This window comes from Anomalospiza imberbis, chromosome 11 (genome assembly GCF_031753505.1).
Source record: "Anomalospiza imberbis isolate Cuckoo-Finch-1a 21T00152 chromosome 11, ASM3175350v1, whole genome shotgun sequence".
NCBI lineage: Eukaryota > Metazoa > Chordata > Aves > Passeriformes > Viduidae > Anomalospiza > Anomalospiza imberbis.
In genome coordinates, this window is record NC_089691.1 from 18,485,615 (window position 1) to 18,502,920 (window position 17,306).

Consider the following 17,306-nt stretch of genomic DNA (forward strand, 5'->3'; position numbering starts at 1 on the left):
TTAGCAACCATGCACATGTGCATGTTCAGCAGTTGCTGCCTGTCTTCTCTGTCCCCTTTTGTGATCATTGCTCACACTGGTCCTGTTTATTGACATGGAAATCTGGCTCAGTGTTTGACACCTTTGAGGAAAAACAAAAAATCAGTCACAAACTGTTGTAACAATCAGGGTCCCTGTTGCAATAAGGAAAGCAGCTTGGTGTTCTCTATGTTTCATTACAACCTGACTATTTTACCCAGGCTTTGAGATGCCAGTTTGAGATGTCTAACAAAAAATCTTTTTTATTTCTAAATTCCCTGAAGTTCCTAATTAGATTTCACATGTCTCGTTATGAACTTCAAGTCCTTGGGCTACAAACAGGGTCTTTGTGCTCTCCCCATGCTTAGGAGCATGAATAGGACAAGCACATCCAAGTCAGAAGGCTGTGTGACGCTCTTGCTGTGTCAGTGTCAGGGATGTGTTTGGGGGACCCAAAGACACAAGGGTCAACCTTGTAGAGTAGTGAGATTGAGTGGTCACCCTGGCACTAATGTGGGCAGGTCACAACCAGTACAGCTGTGACCTGAGCAGCACTATCAGATCTTCCGTTTTTTCCTTTTTTTCTTCTTAAATAAGGCTGACTCATAATGAGAATTCAGTTACATTTATCCCTCTGTCTCTTAAAGTTTGAGGCAGGGGACTTTGGTTTTGTTGTTGGCCATTATCTGTTCTCAACAATCATCAGCATGGCTTCTAGCTGGTGGTATTTTACATATCCACTCCTGTTTAATCTGCTTCCATATGGCAGAGAAATTTTCTTAGGTCCCAGTCTGGCAAGGCCCATCAGTAGGAGTTTAATAGTCCTGGCTGTGACTCACTGCATTGTATTCACCAGCATTATTTACATGGGTGTAAAGTTGATACCTACTCTAATCTCTGCAGGATCAGTGTCTTGGAGGGATTGGTTTTCTTTGCAGCAGTGATGATTAGTGCTGCCACTCAGATAAGATACCTGAGTGTTTTATACCTGTCTTTTCAAAACCAAATAAGAGATGGGTGAAATAATCCACTCGGGATAATTGCAAGCTTCTTTAAATATGTTTCAATATTAAGGGATAGCTTTGATAGATCTCATTTGAAATACTGTCCTATTTCTGTATAAATCTACTTGTTTAAATGCCTAAATAAACACAGCAGAGTGAACAAATAATTGAGGAAACTTACTGTAAAAATAATCTTCCTCCTTCTGGTGCGCGTTCTTGTTATGTAAGGCGAAAAACAAAGTAAACTGAAATGTTTTCTGTGTAGGTAGCTTTCAAATCACATGAAAAATGTGATTAATTAATACAGTGTTCTTCTTCCAGCATGTGACAACTTGCAAAGTGCTTCCACTCACGTATCCCTGGAAAAAGTGGGGGGGTTTCTCTGGAAGAGTTCTGTAGGCTCTTTCAGATATGAGAGAAGTTTAAGGGATATATATGTAATAGTATTAATGAAAAATAAGGAGCAACAATGCAGCAATGTCATCAGCATTTACCTCTTCTGTTACCTCTTAATATTTTAAATCTGCATACTTTCGAGGAGAGAGAACAGAATTTTCCCAGGGTAGATGTTTAATCCCTCATGCCCATGAATATCTGTGGATTTTGCTGACCTTCTTGCAGGCTCTGTTTGCACTTGGAAAAGAGCACAGATTACTTAGCATATCCTGACTCTGTTCTTCTGTACAAAGGCATTCATAAAGGCAAACCAAATGATCTTTTCCCTTGTTTGTCTTTTCCAGTTGCCTGTGTCTGGCAATTTGATTGACCTTTATGGCAACCAAAGCATGCCTCCTCCAGGACTAAACATCAGCAACTCATGTCCAGCTAATCTTCCTAATATAAAAAGGGAGCTCACAGGTAAATACATCTAAAATACCACCTTGGAGTAATAGTATCTTTTGAATTCAGGTGATACTGGACATAATTTCTGTTATGAGAAAGAATATATGGGTGAACAGTTACTTTCAGCCTGTGTTCCTGTGTGGGTGCATGTGTGTTCACTGTCACAAGTTCATATAAAGTCCTTAATTGTTACATTCACACCTGCACTGTCTTGTGTTCCAGGAAGCTTCCATGCATCTTTTCTAGAGCTGTTTTCTAGTTTGGGCTTACTGTTTGCTCTATCAACAGCAAACTTTAACAACTTCACAACTGGAGTCTCTGTGGGATTCATGTTGAGTAGTGATAAACATTGGGGCTTTACTTCAGTAGGGGAGGGCAGTAATGAGCAAATAACCTGTTACAATGTGAAGTCTGGGCATGTAGATCCTTTAAAATGTAAAATTAGCCACTTGGGGGATTGGAATCTGATGATCTTTAAGGCCCCTTCCTACCCAAGCCATTCTATGATCCTTGAATATGCATCACTAAATTAAGATGAAAATTAAATGTTCCTTAAAATTTTATGCCAGTTCCTGCAGCAATGCTCTGAACAGGCTGTGGGAGGCAGGGGCAGGAGAGTGCGACACTAAAAACCACTTCTTCTCAAGCACATGTGTACAGGAACAAGATAGTTTGAAGCAAATAAGTTTCATATTCACAGGCATGTTTTATTTCTGCTCACTTGGAAGGATATAACCACACATAGGGTACATATACAAAGTGTGGTTGTCTGTAGGCTGAATAAATGGAGAGCCACTCTAGAACTGATGGCAAAATCATATTAATGCCCAGAAATGCCTATTCTTAAGCCCAACAGAGAGTCACTGACCATGCAGTAGGGTAGGGGCCTGGTTTCTTTCTTGTCTGTCATCTATCTGGTTTTCTGTTGTGAAAACTCACAGGCTGACTCAGTTGCAAAGCAGGTTCTAGGCAGAAATTAGTTTAAGCAGAGCAGTTTTAATAGGCCAGGAGGAAATGCCACCTCTCTGAGCCAGCAGATATTTGCATTTATAGGACAGCACAGAATTTGAACTCAGCACCAAAAAAAGACACACAGAGCACACAATTATTTGTGGCTACTGGAAAAAAAGCAGCTTGTACAGAGATGGAATTGTTTAAGAGGAGGGTGGGAAGGGAGGAGAGCTACTCAAAGTCCTGCATTACAGGCAGTTTTGTTGCCCCAAGTATAGAAAGCTCCAGGGGCTGTAGGCTGCAAACTCAGCCCAGCTTGGATGTGCAGACTGGTGGATTTTCTGCAGGTGTTTGTGTCAGGCTTCAGGCCAAGAAGGCAGAAAGAGAGGGGAAATTGTGAGTGAAGTGGTCTTTTGGCAGTCCTCAATACATCAAATACATCAAAACAGAACTGAAATAAGTTTAATGTCTATATGCTACACTTTCCTGCACACACAATTAATTTAGGTGAGTCTTTTTCTGATCAAAATAAAGTAATACAGGAAATAAACTTACTGGCTACAGTGAGGGATTATTTTCACAATGGAATGTGTGATAAAAGATGATGCACTCACTGCTCCTTCACTGACTTACTGTGGAACTGCAAAGTGCTTGCTGGTTTGGGGATTTGAATGCAGTGGGGCAAGGATTAATGACCTCACCTTTTAAAAAAATGAAAAGGGGTAGAGCAAAGATAAAATACTTGAAATTGCTTGAGAAGCTGAGAACCAAATGAGAACTGAAAAAAAGAAATTTAGTTGTGCTGTTGCCTGAACTATTGCATGCTGAAGTTAATAATTATATTATTATTATAGAATATAATAGCAATAATAATAGAATAATAAAAAATAGATAATAAGTGTGTAGAGCAAGGTCAAGGGCAGTTCTGAGTTGAGGAGACAAGTTCTGTGCATCATGGCTGCCATTACTTCTCTTTTTGCTTTTCCCAAAGCAAGAACCATTGTTTTCCAACTTCATTGCTAAGAAAGGTGTTGAATTTTTCACCTTTTTTTTTTTTTTCTTCATATAATAGGAACAGTTAGCATAGCTGGAAAATACACTGTTGTTACCAGGTCACTTAAGTTATCCCTTGAGTGCTGTGGTGATGTGTGTGCACGTGCCACCGAAGGATGTAGCCTTAATTTGGGTGAGCAGAGGCTGTGAGTCCTGCCTGTGTCACATCCTGAGCAGGCAGCAATGCCCTAAGCATGCTGTTCCTCTGGTTCAGCTCCCCCGGGACACGTGTGCAGACATAGCAGAAGGTATGCTGGATTTCAGCACTTTGTTGTCCTCAAATCCCTTGCTGAGTCAGGGCCTCCGTGGGAAACATTCCCATCGTGGGAGTCACCCTGGGGAGTGTGGGAAGAGATGCTCCACAGGTGCAGAGGTGAAGCTCGGTCCCAGCCTTGTGTTTTGGCATCCACGAGCCCTTCTTGCTCCTTGGGATGGGGGTAATGATTGGTGTGGCAAATATCCATCAGGCTTCCCGTGCAGATCTTTCCACGCTGTGATTGAATTATTTTAATTCTAATTACCTCATTCACATGCACAGCATGTATTTTTCCTACAGAGTCGGAAGCGAGAGCGTTGGCTAAGGAGAGGCAAAAGAAAGACAATCACAACTTGAGTAAGTTTTGGTTCCTCACATTTTGCACCAATTCTTGGAATGATTTTGGGTATTAAATGCTCAAATACTAATGTTTAAAATCTGGATGAGGTACTGCATGTAGTATAAAGCACTAGATCATTGTGTTATGCCCATAGATCAAATATCTCAAATTCTTGTGATATGTGTCCTTAAATCTACTATTGAATTTTAACTCTATTTTTATTTATTTTCAATAAACTAAGTGAATGAGTGGTTGTTATCAATGGAATTGCTGAGTTCAACATATGACCCAATTGCTTTTAACAAATCCACCTTGCACAATTTTGCTTTTAATTTTTTAAAAAATATTAGCTATCTGGTCAATTTGTGACTTTAAAGAACAAATGGGTCCTCAGTATGGCAATTTTATAAATTTCATTTTAGAAAGGAGCTCATATTTCCAAGTTGGAAAAAAAGTGTTTTAAAATAATGGCTTAATAAAGGATCCATAACTTTTCTTTTTATACTTTATAGTAGTAGCAAAAAATAACTTTTTCATGCCTTGAGCCACTCAGAAGCCTTTTCCATAGCATGAAAAGGTAATGCAGGAAAATTGATATTTAAATTTGACTTTTGGATCCTCAGAGTTGCACATTGAAGACTACTTGAAAAAAGAGACTGTGCCTTATGTCCCTTTTTCTGTCTTAGGATTTCCTTGAGCATCTAAATATTTGTCTCTGAATTTGTCTGTGATCCTTATCCCTAGAAATATGTTTGCTTCTCAGTCATTCTGATTTTTATTCTCAGTTAAACTCTGCAGTCCCAGAATTTACAGTATAGACAGAACTTCTGTCTTAGTGTGTCCAGGTGTAGGAGAGCAAAATCAATTCTCACTGGATTTTAAGCTTCAGGCAAACATTTCAGTGGTGCTTAAAGAAATCTTCGATAAAACACTTAGTAAGTTGTGATTAAATGTGACTACTACTTGTAACATTTGTGCTGTTTTTCCTAAAGTTGAACGAAGAAGAAGATTTAATATTAATGATCGTATAAAAGAACTGGGCACCTTGATACCCAAGTCAAACGACCCGTAAGTACAACATGCCCAGGGAGACTGTGGGAGGGAGGAGGTAAAAAATCCTAAGGGAGAACAAGAATTTACAAAAAAACCCAAAATGCCTATGTTTTCTACTTGCTCTAACACTCTGTGACAGCAGAAATGCTTGAAAGGTTCCATTATATTTTTTGAAGATTTTTTGGAGGGGTTCATTTTTCCCCCTTTGGAACCTGCTTGTGTTTATATTAATTAGATGATTTTTGTCTCAAAGCTGGGCTTGGTGCTGGGAGTGACTGACTGCCTTACCAGAATTGTGAGGATGGGAAACCTTATGCTGGTCTGGCTGCTTAGATGGCTGCATGCTAAATGATTCTTTTAATTAATTAGATGTTACAGCTTGACAAGATAGAACTGGTCCCTGTTTCAGTGAAAATGGAGGGCAGTTTATCTGGGAAGCCATCAGAGTCCCCTTCCCTCCAAGGGGAAAAAAAAGGAAAATAAGGAGCATAACTCTGTGCTTGCTCACTGATGATTTGTCAGTGTTTGCTGTAATTTCCCAAATGTTGTTTGTGATAATTCTACAATGATTTTGCTGCATTTAGCTTGTATTTACACTTTCTCAATGCTGATTCAGTAGCAAGGAACCTTCCTTGCTCTGGAGTTTGAAAGTCCAACTAAATCTGAATCAATGCCCCGTGATGATTTTGAGGAGATTTCCCAGTATTTTGAGGCACTTGCTTGTGGAGCAACTTCACAGCTACTCTGCAGAGAGGCTCTGCAGCCTCCTCCAAGGCCAGCAAGATAGTATGTCTCAGTACCGACCTACAGGACAGGTGGATCTTTGTGCTGACAGGCTGCAGGAAGATGTTTTTTGCCCATTTAGAGAAAGTAAGATGATGTGAGGAGATGGTGATGCAGCAGCCTCTCGCTCTCTCTCTCTTTCTCTGAAGAAAACGTGCTTCCCAAGGGCTGTGCTCCAGCCCCCTCTAGTGCACTGCAAACGCCTTCTGTATCCACAAACCTGCAATAAATAGCAGCTGGGTCTTATGTCTGGATAAGGTGCAGTCACAGGTACAGGTGTGAAGGGACCAGCTGTGAAACAGAGCCTCACCTTGTCCTTTTGTGTCGTTCCAAAGTGACATGCGCTGGAACAAGGGAACGATCCTGAAGGCGTCGGTGGATTACATCCGCAAGCTGCAGAGGGAACAACAGCGCACCAAGGAGCTGGAGAACAGGCAGAAGAAGCTGGAACATGCCAACAGGCACCTGCTGCTCAGAATACAGGTTTGCTGAGAAATGAGCTGCAAATGCTCTTGGTGTTGCAGCGTGTGATTGCAAATAGTGGTGGCTTGTGGGGTGCGGGTTCGGCAGTGCTGAGATGTCTGCAGAGATTTTTCCAGAAAAAGCCAAAGATATCTTACTTAAAAAAAAATAGAATCCTAACACTCTAGTAGAAGCACTTATGAGTGGTCTGTTTTTGTTCTATCATGGCCAGCGCTAGTTCCAGACCATATCATCAAAAATATTTATATGGTAATACATTCTTCTGTTTGCCAGGCCTAAGGCATTGGGACTTCATGTATCATGTAGTTGTTGATAGTCATGAAATTAAGTTCAGGTCTTCGGGAGTTTTTCCTGCTGCTTGCAGTCTGTAGGACTGTACAACAATTCTCCTCAGCACTGAAAAGCAGTAGGTGGCATGAATATGTCTTCTCTGTGGGTTGTTGCCTTGTTAGATTCACCCAGGTTCCCAGTGTTCTGAGCTACACAGAAATGTAAGGGTGAAAACTCCATTTCTCTAGCTAACTCCTTTGTCTTCACCTCAAGCTGGATAGGAAACCTTAACCTTGATGCCAACACAGGGTTTTTTTCTGGTTAGCCACCCCTCTCCATAGAAGGGTAATTAATGAAGTGTACCAGAGCTGGGTGTAAGAACACCTAACATGGAGATGGTGATTTCCCAGATATCCTCGTGCTGCTGCTCCCCTGCAGCACGAACAGCTGAGCTCTGCATGCAGCTGTGGCCTGCCAGGAGACCCCTCAACAGCCCAGCTAATCCACCAGGGAGATAATGAAGCTGCAAATACCTGAGAGTCAAGTGTGGAAGTAAACAGCTTTAAAATAGAACAGGCCAAGTTGAGCCTCAGCACAGTTTTGTACTTGGTTGAGCAATCTGCTGCTAGAATGAGATGATAAAAACACACAAGCCTTCTGCAGAGCAGCATCGAGCAGTGGTGTTTCAAAGCTAAGTGAGATCACTTCTTAAACATCTTTTATCTTGCTTTGTATTACCCATCTGCTCTGGCTTCTTCAATCAAAATACCAGATCCTTGAATAATGGGCAATACATATGGCAGCAAATAACCTCAAGTGTGTATTTTCCCCTTTTGTGTTGATTCTGATTAAGCATGGAATAAGGAACTCCAGATTCTGGCACGTTAGCTGATGGAAGAAGTGCTTGCTCATTCCACCTTCTCTTCTGATCTTGCAGTGTGCCATTGCAAGCTTGTTTTAGCCTGGAAGTGATGGAAAACGGTAATAATCAGCCTCAGTGACAGGAATATCTAGAAACAGCGCAATCACATCTGAGATTGTGATTGCCTAATAGAATGCAGAAGTAGAAGTAAAACATCTCTTTTACTGATGTATTTGTGAGAGAGCATTTCTGCATGATTAAATGTGAAGGTGAGATTTAAACTTTCCATGGAAATTTGAAGAATCCTGGCTCTATGTGAAGTCTGAAACCTTTCTGTGACTTCCTTGTGATTTTTCTGCACGGGAATAGTGTTGCTCAGTTTTGATTGACCTCTTCCAGCTCTGCTAGACTTGTAGAGTGAGAAGTGTCCCCTCCAGAGTCTCACCAGGGATTGATAAGGATCTCATAGACATGCTGTGCCTTCACATATGACTTTTTAAAAATTACTAAAAACACATGCTTCTGCTAGTTCTTTTTTTTTTTTTTTCCTATTTTTAAATGTTTTCCTCACCCTACCTGATGCCAAACCTGTCTATCCTGGCACTGGTTTGAGAAGAAGCCTGAGGGGAAACATGTCTGTGCTGCAGGGTGCTGGGTTTTGGCTCTGGTGTAGGTGCTGAGGAGGAGTGTGAAGGGCCTGTGTGGGATGGTGTTCACCCACCTCTTCAAGACTCTGCTGTTCAGGTGAAAATCTGCAGGGCTGGAGTGTGCAAGGGACAAGCACTTGTCACTAGGGGAAAGGGAGGAAACGTGTACAGGAGAAGGAAACTGGAAGTTGCAAGATGAGCATGGGATGACAGATTTTATTTCCAGATTTTCCTTTAATTTGCTCCTTATTCTCCTTCACAGGAACTTGAGATGCAAGCCCGGGCACACGGACTGTCCCTTGTCCCATCTACAGGCCTTTGCTCCCCTGACATGGTCAACAGGGTCATCAAACAGGAGCCTGTGCTGGACAACTGCACCCAAGACATGATGCCACACCACACAGACCTGTCCTGCACCACCACCCTGGACCTCACTGACGGCACCATCACCTTCAGTGACAACCTGGGAAACGTGACTGAACCAGCTGGCACGTACGGCGTTCCTGCCAAAATGGGATCCAAACTGGAAGACATCCTGATGGACGATACCCTGTCCCCCGTGGGAGTGACTGACCCACTGCTCTCCTCCGTGTCTCCTGGGGCATCAAAGACGAGTAGCAGGCGGAGCAGCGTGAGCATGGAGGACACTGACCATGCTTGTTAGCATCTGTTGGCACACCTTTCATAAACTGCTTTGGTTCTTTGATCAGTAGATGAAATAATTTACCTTTTGTAGAATTTTTTGATTTTTTCCCCCCCTTCTTGTGCTTCATCAGTGTGTGTGCGTGTGTGTATATATTATATATATAGAATTTTTTTTAGATTTTTTTGTGAAGAAACTTGTATATTCTATTTTAAAACTACCAATGCCTCCAAAATATTGTACAGCATATGTACAGAATCTGTGAACTGGATTCGCCAAGAACTTTGAACTGGTCAAATCTACTCAAAGCAATAGAATTACAGATGAAGAGTCTGTTTCTACGGGGCGGGGAGGGGGCAATTGTAGGATTGTAAATGCAACCTATTTACTTGGAAAAAAAATGTAAAGTTTAAGAATGTAAAGAAACAACAACAACAACAACAAAGGTCCAATTTGTAATTGTATTAATTGAATAGTGCTGCCTTAAAGATACAGTGTCCCTCAGATGTTGGTCTTACATGACAAGTGTTTAGGGAAAATACCCACCTGACTTCACTCAGAAAACAAACTAAACCCAAGTGTTAAGACATCCTGATTGTGTTGATTGTGATATAAAATGCTGTTGCTGAAACTGCAGGGAGATGTGAGTGTCTCAGAGTGTTGTTTAATTTTACTCTGAGCTGATTTGGGGTTTCCTTTTGATCATGGTTCAAGTTTTTCCTCTTAAATTTTTATTTTGTTTTGTGACACACATGGGTGGCTTTGCCAATGGCAAACCAAGCAGGAGCACTGTAAGTTGGGATACACTCTTTGGACAAAAAAAAAAAATTATGCATATTATCAGCTGGGCACATTATGTTGTACATATCTAATTGGCTTTTTTTTTTAATTGCATTGTACAGTTTCTTTTGATTTGCATGGATTCCTTAGTTATCCTCAACTTTTTGTTTTAAATTTATTTGTATTTCATTTGTAAGATTTTTGCCTCTTAATATTGCAGCAATTTTTTGACATTTTTAAAACTCATTGGAAGTTTCCTGCGTTCTTTGTAAACACTTGAAAGGAAGCTTTTATGCAGGGTTCTGTGTTTTAAGAGAGATTTCGAGAATATTTTGTATATTACAGTCTCACTTTGAAAATGTTTTTAAACGCATTTAAGGTAGAGTTAAAATTTAGATTAGGTAATAAAACAACTCTGTAGAGAAACTGAACTTACATATTTATTTTTAGTGATACAGAAAAAAAGTAGTAATATGCTTGGAAACATAACTATGTAGTTAATATACCCGTTAGAGCAATTCGTGTTCTATTTCAGCACTGGGGCTGACATAAGAGAAAAAAAACAACAAAAAAAAAAAGAGTAAATTACTGTATCTGCAAATAACTGTTACTTGATAACAATGTTATTAATTTTTAACATGCAACCATGTTGTAAAAGTAGTTTGGTGCATTATCTACTCAAGTGTAGTCCTATGCAATAACGGTAGTTTTCCTTGTATTATATCCAGCCTAGGTGTTCCACGGAGGTGACAGGTGGTGTTCCGAGCTAGACGGAGGGAATGGAATTCTCCACAGCAGCCTACAGCTGACTGGCAGGCATAGCTCGTTCAGAATGAAGTGCCTTAAACTCTAGTTGTAGTCTTCCTCGACTAGCACTGACTGAAGTGTGGCGTAGACAGAGCTTTAGGGTGGTGGTGTACAGGGCATTGAGGTGTAGCATGGTGCCTACGGATAGAAAACCAGAGCTTCCCTTTCTCCTTTGTGCTACACTGGAAATTACATAGGATGAGTGCAACGGTGAGCAACTTGAGTGCCAGTTTGGCCGGCTTTCCAAGCAAACCTTGGGCTCAGCAGGTGGTGTTCAGAAACCAAATGTGAACTGGGTAGGACGGGGTGGCTGGGGATAGTGAGGGGAGTTCCCGCAGCGCAGCTCGCTGAGCCCTCTCCCAGACATTTCCCCAGGAGGGCTCCCTGCCTGGCACTGCTGCTGTGGCATGGGGGGCAAGGGCTCCTGGTGTCCCCTGCCTGGCACCACTGCTCCTGGTGTGGGTGGCAAGGGCTCCTGGTGTCCCCTGCCTGGCACCACTGCTCCTGGTGTGGGTGGCAAGGGCTCCTGGTGTCCCCTGCCTGGCACCACTGCTCCTGGTGTGGGTGGCAAGGGCTCCTGGTGTCCCCTGCCTGGCACCCGTGCTCCCAGCACAGGGGGCTCGGGCTCTGTGGGGCTGTGGAACTCGGGGTCTGTGTTCCTGTCACTCTCCCCATGGCTGTGTCCAGCCCTCCCTTCCTGCTTGAGCCGCCAGCCATGTGTTAGTGTTGATGCAAACACGGGGTTGTGGCTTTTTTTCTTTCTTTTATAGTTTTTGAAGGAGGAGCTGGAGTTGGGTTGTAACGATGCCTCTCCCCCCTCACCGCAGACAGCTTTTGGGAATATGTCTTTCCTAGGGTAGAGAAGCTCTGGCCCAGGCAGGACCCAGGAGGCTGCAGGATGTGCTGTGGTCACCGTGGTCTTGGGGCAGGAAAAGCCCCCAGTCCCTGCAAGGCAGCTGTGCCATAGCTCTGAGTCAAGTGTAGGGGTACAGGCTTCTGGTGCTGCTGTTTGGCTGGGGTGACAGGTAGGAAAATATGTAAAAAATGGTCGTAGCTGTGACACAGGGCTGTGTTGCCCTTCCCCAAAAAATGGGGCAGCTCTGCAGCGTTGGTACAACAAATCAGGGTGTGCATGCTGGAGTGTAGTAGCTGAGAATCACTGAATGTATTGAATGAGGCTTTTGGTTTGGTGCCTGCCCTAGGCATTCAGAAACTCAAGTCTAGACTGTGGTGTATGAATATTTTTCAAGCTTATGTGAAACCACTGGTACTCGCTGGCAGCCATGACTTCTGAATTTTGACTGCGTGGAGGTGAGTTAGGATTCAAGGCCAACCATTCCATCTAGAGCTGGATTCCTTGGCAGAAGTCTCTGTGGCTGCAGGAGCTGTGTTGTGTGCTCCTATGCCTTGCGTTTTCTGGGGTAACACAAAACTTGGCTGTGCCCTGCTCACTCTTCCCCCCGTGTTTCCTTAGGTTACAGCCCTTCTCTGAGCCTGCCCACCCTTGGAATGGTGACACTGCAGTGGGGACACCTCTAGGAGACACAGACCCCCAGTGGGTGCTAATGGGAGGTGCCTTTGCCCATTTTTAGCATGGTGGAGGGTGTGGCTGTGACATTTTGCAAGGGTTGGTGGCAGAGGACAGAGGCAGCAGCCACAGGCACGGTTTGGCATGGCCTAGGTGGAGTGAGATGGACAGAAGTTGTTGCCCGGTCTGGGGACGTGTGTGACGCTGGGCAGCGGTGGCTTCCCTGAGCAGGTGGGTGGGGAACAGACCAATTCTCACTTTGCCAAAGCCATGCAACAGGCAGGGACGTGCAGAGTACCATGAAGTTCTTCCTTACTGCTTTTGGCCTATAAAGCAATATTTAACTCTTACAACCTGTAAAAGCAAAAAGAAGGTACATAAGGAAAGCACAAAGCACAAAATAATGCACTTACATTTATGTTGTTTGACATAAAATGCACTGGGGGGGAAGCTGATGTTGATAATAGTATAAATACCTATATTTCTTGAAAAAGTGACATTAATTACTGCCTCTTGCTATGATGCTTGGTACTGTAATGTTGATATTCATCTGCTGTTGACTGCAGCAATAATTTGTGTATGGTCCATAGCACTGTAAATTATGGATCAATATTAATGTATCCAATGAAATAATTTGAACTGTTGTTCTTGATAGATGGATTAAAGCATTTGGTTTTTCACATACATCTGTGTAAGTCGCTCGTTTTCCATGTGAGTGGATCTTGTTTTCCTGTGCAGTTGAAGTCTCTGCAGTGCTTCTGTGTCTGTGACTTGGCCATGGATGTGTCCATGTCCCTGACCTGGTGTTGGTTGGCATCCTTGGTTCCACCAGAGCTGTCCAGGTGTGTTTGTGGCAGTCATACAGGGGAGTGAAGCTACAGACCAGACCCCACCTGGGCTTTGCAGGTGCATGCCAAAGTGGAAAGACCCAGAGCTTATGGTCCAGAGTAAGGAATAATGCAGGTGGGTTTTATTTAACACAGCCTCCTCCCATGGGCTCTTGTCATTTGCCTCCCTCCCTCTCTGCCCCTTGGAGCTCATCAGATGCCCTGTGAGGTCTTGGGGTACCTGCCCCCCTTTGCCCTGCTGTCACTCCTGCACGGTCACCTGTCCCCAGCAGTCCTACACAGGAGCACCTCACCCCCTTCTCCAGCTGACCTGTGCATGGTGGGATCCCCATCCCTTCTCCGCTCACTCCTCCCAAACCTCCTCTCAGCCAACATGCAAACAGCTGCTCCTGGTTTCTGCTGGTGAGGAAACAGCTACAGTCTTGTTGTGTCTTCCCATCTTCATTATTTCTCTGTGTCTTTGTTGCTCTCATCCCTTCTGGTCCTGTTCTTCAACAGCCTTTTGCTTCCTGTGCTCACAGCATTGAGTTCCTGCTCTCTGTGGACCTTGCTGCAGCAGAATTGGGGGTTATTGAGTGTTGTCTCAGGGGGCTTGAGTCCTGAGTGTAAACAGGAGTATTGAATTTGACCAGTGTCTTGAAAGTTTGATACCTATTAGAGTAGAAAATACCTAGTTCAATTCGATTAAAAATTATTAGCTCAATTAAAAAAACAACCCAACAAAAAATGCTTGAATCTACTAGAACAGCTGAACAGTCCCACTCCTTTGTAGAAGATACTTCAGTAAAAGCTTGTGAATGTTTCCAACAGGTTTTGTAATGTAATTTCATAGTACTAGAATGTGGTGGTACTGCATTAGAAAATCTATTTATTAGCAGCCTAGGATGTAATTGCTATTTTAAGTTTGAGTTCTTAGATGTATTTTGGCTTTGCTTTTGGTGGTCAGTTGATTTTTTTTGTGGTCAGCTTGGAGTGAAGTTCTTGCCGTGGGTGGCAGCACCTCAAGGTTTTGGCTGGGTTGGAGAACCCAGGAGGAGCAGGAAGAACACCCCTCATGGGGATATTGGCTGTAGGCACTAGATCTATGTCAGTAAAGGGTTGGTGGCAGCTCTGCTTAGAAGCCTTTTCAGTTGTGTTGGACAAGCCTGAAAAATTCAGTGCAGGGTAAGAAAGTGGATTTAAAAAGTAAGTGCAGGCGTGCCTGGCGTGATCTGTTTCGCTGGGAATCCCCGTGTCTGGGCTGGGGGATGCTGCAGGGCTCAGCTCTGTGGTGTGGTGGCACAGCAGGACGTTGCCACCGTGTCACCTCATTGTGCTTTCCTTCCCAGGAGACCTGGGAGTCCAGCAGCTCCCGATGCCAGGAGGGAAGTGGTGATGGCTCTGCCTCAGTGGGTTCAGCTGTGCTGCTCATTCTGCTCTCACATCTGGGGGTGGTCCCAGCACTGAAAGTTGTCCTACACTGTTGCTCCAGCTCCTTTGAAATGCATTTGTTTAAAATTGCAGGGGAATGGCTTGGAAAAGTGTTCCTGAGTTATTAAAATCAATGAGGCTTGACAGGATGCTGGCTCACAAGTCAGATGTGTGTGCACTGAGCAACACCATTGTCTTTGCCTGTGACCTGAGCTTCACCCTTCCTTGAAACTGCTCCTTTTCCAGCTCAGTTTCTGGGCGTGATGCTCTTAACAGGAGCGGTGCTCTGGCATCAAAGAGGCAAGTGATGGTTCCTGTGCCAAACTCCTTTGTGTGAGTGCTGTCCAAGAGCTGTGCAAGGAAAGGAGAAGGCTGCTATGGTCAGCAGAAAGGGCCAGGGCATAAAAATATTTATATGCAATATTTATGCGCAAAGTATCTAAATATCGATTGTTCTTTTATATACATATATATATATATAAATGTCACCATGAGGTTGATGTCCATATTGAGGATGCTGCCTCAAAGCAGGGTTTGGTGGATGGGACACAGGGCTCAAGGGACTCTGGCCCTGCTCAAACGCTTTGCCTGCTCTCTTGCTGTTCAGAGCTCCAGAGCTCCCTGCTCCCTCTGGCTTTGCTCCTGTGTGCCTGTGACAGCAGCAGGAGTTAAGACTTGGATTAAAAGGATGGGGAACAGCACACTCTTGTGGGGCTGTGTCCTTCCCGGCACAGACCCACCAGGCGTGGATTCCTGTGCTCCATCCCGGCAAACCCACCCTGCTGCAAGGCGAGTTGTGATTTACTGATGTCGTTTGCAGATTGTTTTCTCCGAGTGCAGCGTGTAATTCCCACCAGAGGTATCAGCTCCAGGCAGGCAGGCACAGAGCAGGGGAGCAGGTGTTGTATGGGGAACAGGGCATTGCTCTTGTGTTCAGCACTGTTTCTTCAGCCACTTCAAATACATTTAGTCAAATTCTTTTAATGTCTTCAAGACCTTTGGTCTGATCCTCATTTTACACTGAGTACACTGAATGCTACTGTTCACTGGGCATGAGTGATTGCTGCTTAGATACTCCTTTATGCATTCCAGAACCACAGAATCATAGACTGGTTTGGGTTGGGACTTTATTATATTCCTCTTCTTTTTTCCATGCTCAAAAGCAGTTTATAGAGCAGGTTGTTGCAAAAGAAATTACTTCAGCACTTGTAAATTATAAAATAATTTCTTATTCTTTGACCACTAAAGTAATTTTGCTCAAACAGATCCATGAAGAACTTGCACTGCAAGGACCCAGCTGGGACTTTCTGCTTTTCTCTTTGGAGTAATGCATCATAAGAGAATAAACAAGAGATCTTAGGTCCAATATATTAGTTCTGTTTGAAAAAGCAGGAACTAAAGCAAAGCTGAATAAATGGAAACAAATTAAATTCATGCTAGACATTTAAAAAAAATGCACCTCAAACAATAAGGGGTATTTTAAAAAGTCACTGTTTTATTAATAATACTTTCCACCCCTTTCCCTTGATCTTTTGATGACAAGCCTGGCAAAAGCACTTTTTATCAGACACTGAAGCAATTTTGCTGCTGTCATGTGCCTTTCTTGATACACACATATTAGTCACGCAGCCGTTTTATGTTCTTTAGCATATTTTAATATATAATTAAAAATGTGCCTGTCTGCTACCAAGCAACCAAGCACGTCAGGGACTGATTGTGTTCTGTCACCCACAGCAGAAGGGAGGGTAAAAAATAATAATAATCATGTGTTCACTTTTCAGTCCTAATTGTGCTTCAGCTCCTTGGATGTGTTGTCACAGACACAACCACTGGCTTCTGAAGGCAAAGCCAGCATGGGGGAATGGCTGGCAGGTGACCCACAGCCAGGTCACTGTCACCAATAGCACATTGGTCCTGGATGCCGGGCTTTTAATGTGCAAGTGTGTTTTTGTGACTCCTTGTAGTTCAGTTCACTTTGACCCTGCTAAGCTGCACCTTGGCTTTCCCTGGAAATGGAGTTCCAAATGCCTTTGGGCTACTGAGAGTCTCTCCCTGGACATTTAAAATAAGCAGCTCAAGTTGATGTTTGTATTGTACCTCCTCCACTGAGGTAGATGGGAGTAGGACACTGTGCTGCAGGACACTGACTTGGGCAGGTGATAATCCTGTGCTTCATTCATTTCTAGGTTATCTGGTGTGAAAAAATGGCCCACACAGCTGCTGGAGAGGATGAGGACCATTTGTGAGTGTGCCCAGGTGATCACTGTAAGCACAACATTAAATGGCTCTCAGCACCTTTGTCTCTCAGACTGCTGTCCCTGAGGCTCTCTCATGCTCCCAAAAAGTTGGGGTCACAGAATATTTGAGGTTGGAAGAGACCACAGTGGGTTATCTGGTTGAACCTCCCTGCTTGATCAGGGTCATCCCCGAGCACAGGATTGTGTCCAGACAGTTCTGGAATACCTCCAGTGAGGGAGACTCCACACCTTCTCTGGACCATCTGTTCCAGTGCACAGTCACTGCACAGCAAAGTTCTTCCTCAAGTTCAGGTGGAACCCTCTGTGCATCAGTTTCTGCCTGTGTCCTCTTCTCCTGCAATGCTGCTGGGCACCATTGAGCAGAGCCTGGTCCATCCTCTGGCTCCTTCCTTCAGACACTCATGGGGCCTCACCTGCTCTCCTGTTGCACTGTCCCTGTCTGTTCTAGCAAAGCTGGTGGGGTGCTGGT

The 17,306-nt window shown here is 43.7% G+C and overlaps 1 protein-coding gene across 8 annotated transcripts in view; it reads left to right on the plus strand.

The window, feature by feature from the left end:
* MITF (melanocyte inducing transcription factor) overlaps positions 1 to 13,005 on the plus strand; it is a 100,044-nt gene extending 87,039 nt beyond the window's left edge. For 4 of the 8 annotated variants that reach the window (XM_068202240.1, XM_068202237.1, XM_068202234.1 and 1 more), the window contains 5 exons: positions 1,763 to 1,880; positions 4,408 to 4,482; positions 5,458 to 5,533; positions 6,637 to 6,784; positions 8,826 to 13,005. In XM_068202240.1, the coding sequence (XP_068058341.1) occupies positions 1,763 to 1,880; positions 4,408 to 4,482; positions 5,458 to 5,533; positions 6,637 to 6,784; positions 8,826 to 9,227 (819 nt within the window). In that variant the 3' untranslated portion in view covers positions 9,228 to 13,005. The remainder of the gene's footprint in view (positions 1 to 1,762; positions 1,881 to 4,407; positions 4,483 to 5,457; positions 5,534 to 6,636; positions 6,785 to 8,825) is intronic. The other 4 variants (XM_068202238.1, XM_068202239.1, XM_068202235.1 and 1 more) reach the window with 1 other exon arrangement.
* Positions 13,006 to 17,306: the final 4,301 nt, after the last annotated feature.